Genomic DNA, 6039 nt, shown 5'->3' with positions numbered 1-6039 from the left:
TTCGGAATCATTAAAAAGATAACACACTGATATCAATCTTGATGCAAATCACAAACAGTCAAAACCGATACACATAGATATATGATTCGAGCAATGTTTCAGACTTATTCTGGCTACTTTTTTGGTGCAAAACAACCCTTTCACTCTGTCCTTACAATGAAAAGAAAAACAATTTCGACAGTTTCCCCAAAATGCAGTGTTGGAAACAAAACTCTGATTAAAAGCCTAAATCATGAGGTTTTGTATATAAGAGAGAAAGTGGTGAACTATTTATTAGGCGAATTTTGCATTGGAATAAGTGTAACCTCGTAGGATTCCATAAGTTAAAAAATTAACAAAAGGGAAGAGAATAAGAGAAATGGAAGGAGATAAAGGAAGAATAGTGGAGAACGAAGGGGTGACATATAAGTGTGATTATCGTCGTGTACCCTTCAAAACAAAGTGATAAAAGCAAAAAAATGTGTTGCTCTTTTACGGTACCTAAGATTCTACTGAAGTGGATCTCCAACACAATGTATCCACGATTAAAACTTAAAAGTCGCCCTCTATGATAAAAATGATGAATACCGCCGAAAGTTCAAAGGTGCTTTAACGCTGCGTGCGCTCTCTGCGGGAAAACCCACTTCTATTCATAACATGCACAAAATGCATTATTTTCACAGACGATCTGCGAAGTGCGAGTTAAGTATTGTAATCACATTTGTATTGATGTATACACTTGAATAGAGACTCACTAGTTTTGATCAACGTTATCCGCACCTCTTTCGACACAATTGTAATCAACGTGAGAAATTAGTTATAGAACTACATGCAGTTATATAGGTCTCAATTGTTACATAGACTCAGGATATTGGTACAATCAAAGAGATATCTCTTTGGTACAATCTACTACGTCACTGCAAATAGTTTGTGCTTGCATGAACTGACTGTTGGCTTTAAATACACATTAGCTGATCACACTTTTAAGCTGTATTGGACATTGGATATATGCGTAGAATGAGCTCGTTTTTGTAATAAGCCAAAAATCTTATATTTGCTCCAATGGCTGAGAAGACCAAGAAAGAGAAAGCTCCAAGCTCTTCAGAGAACCTGACGTGTCCACTATGTCTTGATATCTTCGACGAGGCAACCATCCTGACTTCATGCGGACACACCTTCTGTCGGAAATGTCTCAAGAACTATGACCTTTCCCACCAGGATCTCGATCACATGCTCTGTCCTCTCTGCAGGAAGATCACCAAGCTGTCAGCTAATCGTGTCGATGATTTCCTCACCAATGTGACTGTCAACGGACTTGTAGACAATTACCACGCGCAGTGTGGAGGGATGAACGCTGTCCTTGAGATGCGTCCAAAATGCACTGCTTGCAAGTTTCAGCAAGATGCCGTCTCATTCTGCTGTACATGTAATAACTACATTTGTGATAGGTGTCTGGATTGTCATCAATTTCTTAAAGTCTATGAAGATCACGAGATTGTATCCATACAGGATATCAACAACGGGAAGATCAGTATTGGTCATCTATCCGAGAAGTGCTGCATCCACAGACAAGAGAACAAAGATATGTTTTGCGAGGATTGTAAGGTCCATGTCTGTCTCAAGTGTGTGATCGTCGGTCATCAAAATCACAAGATCAAGAATCAGGCTGACTTCGAGCAGCAGTTACGGCTTAAGGTAATTAGTGGGTTCATTTGACAAAAAATAATTGCGTTTTGCTAAGGCCTGGCAAGATTTACTCGTATAATTCAGATAGAGAAAGGTACCATAGGCACCAGAAGCGGGGAGGGGACTGGTCGAGGGAACTGCATGGTTCAATAATCACGTGGGGGTTGTTCGCTTCGCAAGGAAAAAACAAATGTATATATATATATATATATATGTAATTCCTTTGCATTATAACGAGATAACAAGTACTCTGAAATTTAAATTGTACATTTTCAGCATCCTAAAATCAACATTTTCCCACTCGTGTTTATTATAGCCTACATGTATATGTAAACCTTGTCTATAATATAGGCACCGCAAACATGGGAGAAGATATTCTTATCTTCTAAGAGGTTGGGGCAAAGTGAGACCCCCCCCCCCTCTTTTGACAATAAATGTTTGGCAGCAAAGCCCTATCAGCAGATAAGTTCTCTAAGATCTAAGATCCAGAATTCATCAATTTCCAAACCTAAATTTACTCATTTATCGGTCGCTACCATCCCTTACAAAAGCAAAAACTATAGGGGACATATTATTTCCTTTATCGGGGGGGGGGGGGTGGAGCCAAATTGTTTCTGCATCCACTCCTTCACAAGGCCAAATATCTTTACAAAGGAGGATTTGTTTTTCCCGCCTCCCTTGCCAGACAAAATCTTTTGACATCAATAATTTTGCAGCATAAGCAACAACAAAAAAGAGATTCTACAAAAACAAAGTGTCACTATTCCATGTTCTAAAATTCCCTCTCGATTGCTACACACCCTCGCATAATAAATGTACCCTTTCTTCCAAAACATAAAAGCGAGGAGGCTGATGATTTTTTTTCTTTCTGTCAAGGTGGCGGCTAAATTATAAATTATTTCCCCCCTTTACAAGCCACAATTTAGGCGTGTATTGATTAGCTTTAAATATTTCTGTAAAGGTGCAAAAATGCAACATGCAATGATCTGAATGTTCACGTTTTCAGTAAACCATGTTGAAATCCTCAATGTAGTTCCTAACTTGCATGTATAACGGTGTATAGTCTTCTTTAGCTATAAAATACAAAAGCGCTTTAATACCCAAGGCCCCGGAGTATTCGGGTAGAGCTTTCCTCTATTAAGGGGGAGAAGGCAAAGGCCCCGCCCGGCTCGCAAGACAATAGCACAATTACATGTGATATTGCAGATTAGAAAAGCAATTAAGTGCTCTAAAATACGGTTATAACTTTCCAAAACGCTCTCTTTTTCCTCTCGGTCACTGGTCTTCCTTGCTTTTTAATAGTTGGAATGTTTCTTATCATTGTACAAACCCTGTCTACTATATATAATGTAGTCTTGAAGCAGATAGGGAGTGAAGATCGATGCTTCTCTCTAGTTAAGTGGGTAGGGCGACACTTTTGCCACCCCCTCTTAGAAGACATGAGGCTCTTTCTGTTGCTCACATAATTATATGCAAAATCATTATTTTGAAGTAGGCTGGGATTTTCCGTGGTGTTTCAAACTATATTTGAACTTTTAAATTTCGCAGAAGCAAATAATTTCGCTCGGTCGCTACACTCCCCCGCGTAATAGTAAACTTTCTGTCGAGCTATATAATCCTTGATATCATAGAAACACTTGTATATGAGGTATGTTATGTCATTCTTAGAATAATAATTTTAAATATGCTTCAATTTTCAAATATCTTAAATCTGTTTCTGTGTTTTAAAACATCTGCTTATTTTAAGAAGCTACATTCCAATCCAATACTACAATCAAAATGAGGAATGCAAAGTCTTTTTCTCTTTTATAAATATCAAGAAAGGAGGGGGGGGGGGGGCTTTTGAAGGTAGTAAGCGAAGCTACATTTCATAGCTATACATTAGTCTAAAATCCTTAAACATCGAGAGTGTTTGCCCCCCCCCCTCCTCCATACATGGTATCATCATCTTAAATTCAGTTCATTTTTTAACCATTTAAAATCAAATATATAAGTATGTAATATAAAAAGAATACAAAATAAATGGTTACGATGCCCCCTAAAAGTGAAGCCTTGAAAAGAGTGGTTCTAACTTTAGTGAAACTTCAGGCGCGTGCAAAATCGGTGTTTCATTTTCAAACCAGCTCCATGTAATTTGCATACATCTCATTCTATATAGAAAATGTTTTATTCACTTCTCTATTATTTGTTTTGTTTAGGTGAATGACCTTGTCCAGCGATGTGCCGCTAAGAAGACAGAACTGGAGAAGAACATTCAGAATGTGGAAGTACAACGCCATGAAGTATACGTTGCCGTGCAGAAACTACTGGACGATGTCAGTCAAGCCTACAGCATCAAGGCCAAAGAGCTTGAAGAAAGTCATCGAAATCTCATAGAGCAAATAAATGCATTAAAGCGGAGTTTCGATGACAACCTCAATGTCTTGAAATTCAACAATCGACAGAGGATCAAGAGTATTTGTAGTTCAATAACACTGGTAGCTAATGACAGACTGGGTCGTCTTGAGACAGACAATCTGTCTGCTCATACCTTGCTCTGTGAGGAGCTGGATGCCATGCTGAAGAAGGCTAGTGATCACACTTCTGCGGCAGCCATTACGAAGAAAGCACAGAAGAAGAGGTTCAAGCCTGCAGATACTCGTCTTGACCTCGGGAGCATCTCAGAATCAGATCCCAAGTTGCAAGTCATTCAGTGTGTAGATCTACGGGGATGGATGTGGGGAATGACCCAGTACTCTGATGATAGTGTGGCTATCGGATATGATGGTACACATGGTATAGATATCATTGATTCAGCTGGTAAAAAGCACCAGTATGCAAACATACCAAGTAACATGGAGTGTAATGCTCTTGTGTTTCAACAAGATAGGTCGTTATGCGTATCTTGGGGCAGTAAAGAAGCACACATATATTCTCCCAATGGATCCAGGAAATCAACTATCCACGTGAAAGGCGATCCCACTTTGTTCAGACTAAACAGAAGTCCATCAGATGAAATCCTCATCGCTAACAATGAAAAGCAAGTCTACATCTATGACCCGACTGGATCCACTCTCAAACACACTGTCCCAACAAAACACAATGGGACGGGCCAGGTATCTGCCACCAGGTCGGGTTTGATCGTCACGAGTTCATGTAACACCAATCCAAGCGTGGTGACGGTCTATGACAGGGATGGGAAAGCTGGTAAGTCTCTACAAGCTCCAAGCGGTGTCTACTTGTATGCCGCCGTGGATGAGCAGGACAGGGTGTATGTGGCGAGTGTTGATCAAGAGAATGGTAACGTGGTGATCAGGCTCTATGACCTTGATGGTCTGAACCTGAAGGAAAGAGTTGAGTTCAAAGTACTTAATCTGACGCTTGGTTTTCGTTTGTGTTACTTGGTTTCCCTCTCTCCAGACATGCTCGCGTTTTCTTGTTACGATAAGTTGTATTTTATCAAAGTAACACTGTAATCCATGTCACACTATATACCATCATTGTATACCTCTTTCCTCCAGCTCCACTGTAATAAGGGCCTATCAAGTGTCATAATTATATTGTTTATTATGTGTTAACCAACCGAATGAGAAGATGCCTATCCTCTCGATAGATGTTAATTGCCTGAATACCGTTGCCAATATCCTATATAATCATAACTTCCCTCTTTAGAAATAGTATGTAAATTGTGTGATCGTTTCTCCTAGATATTTACTGAAAGCCAGTAACATGCTAACATAATAAACAACTTGAAAATTGGTAAGATATTGATTAACTTGTTATTAGTGTCATTGCCCTCATGTTGTTATTCTCAAATATTTGTTTTTAATTTTCGTGCTTATATTTCTTGACTATTGTGGTGATTAAAATGATGAAATAGTTAAAAATGACACTAAATAGGACCTCAATGTAAATAAGCTTTTCAGCTTTCACGGGTTATCCCGTCAAGTTATCAATTTATTATTATCACGTTGACATTTTTAAATATCATTTTACTCTTCGTATAAATGTTACATTGAACCTGCATGTTAAATACATCAAATCAAATTGCTATGTTCCCTGAAAAAATTCCTACGTATTCAATTTGCAACCTGTCTAAGATCCATTAAATTGAAAGCTCTGGGAAGTGATAATGTGACGGATAAGTTGGTTATGATGTAGAGAAGAACATTGTGGTTTGGAAAAAAAATAGGCCTAGGTTAACAGTCGGAAGTTTTGTTCCTTGACTAAACATCTTAATTGGGCAAAAAGAATTTCCATTTTCGGTTTAACTTAATGAAATTTGGAGTGGACTTTAAAAGATTATTATTATTATTATTATTATTATTTAAACGTTTACTGCATTTCTGTTATAATTGGCAATGCAACTTTGCATATTTTATGTGAATTCGGCAG

At 38.4% G+C, this 6039-nt stretch overlaps 1 protein-coding gene across 1 annotated transcript; it reads left to right on the top strand.

Annotated features, from left to right (window-relative positions):
- Window positions 1–703: 703 nt before the first annotated feature.
- Window positions 704–6039, top strand: LOC115921767 (E3 ubiquitin-protein ligase TRIM71-like). Its single transcript, XM_030979906.1, has 2 exons — window positions 704–1674; window positions 3864–6039. Exons 1-2 carry the CDS (start codon window positions 1042–1044, stop codon window positions 5118–5120), a joined length of 1890 nt encoding a protein of 629 aa, XP_030835766.1. The 5' UTR covers window positions 704–1041; the 3' UTR covers window positions 5121–6039.

The sequence above is a fragment of the Strongylocentrotus purpuratus genome, unplaced genomic scaffold, assembly GCF_000002235.5.
Source record: "Strongylocentrotus purpuratus isolate Spur 01 unplaced genomic scaffold, Spur_5.0 spur5_scaffold_10, whole genome shotgun sequence".
Taxonomy (NCBI): domain Eukaryota; kingdom Metazoa; phylum Echinodermata; class Echinoidea; order Camarodonta; family Strongylocentrotidae; genus Strongylocentrotus; species Strongylocentrotus purpuratus.
The sequence above is the reverse complement of the archived record's forward strand: the minus strand, read 5'-3'. Positions and strand labels throughout refer to the sequence as shown.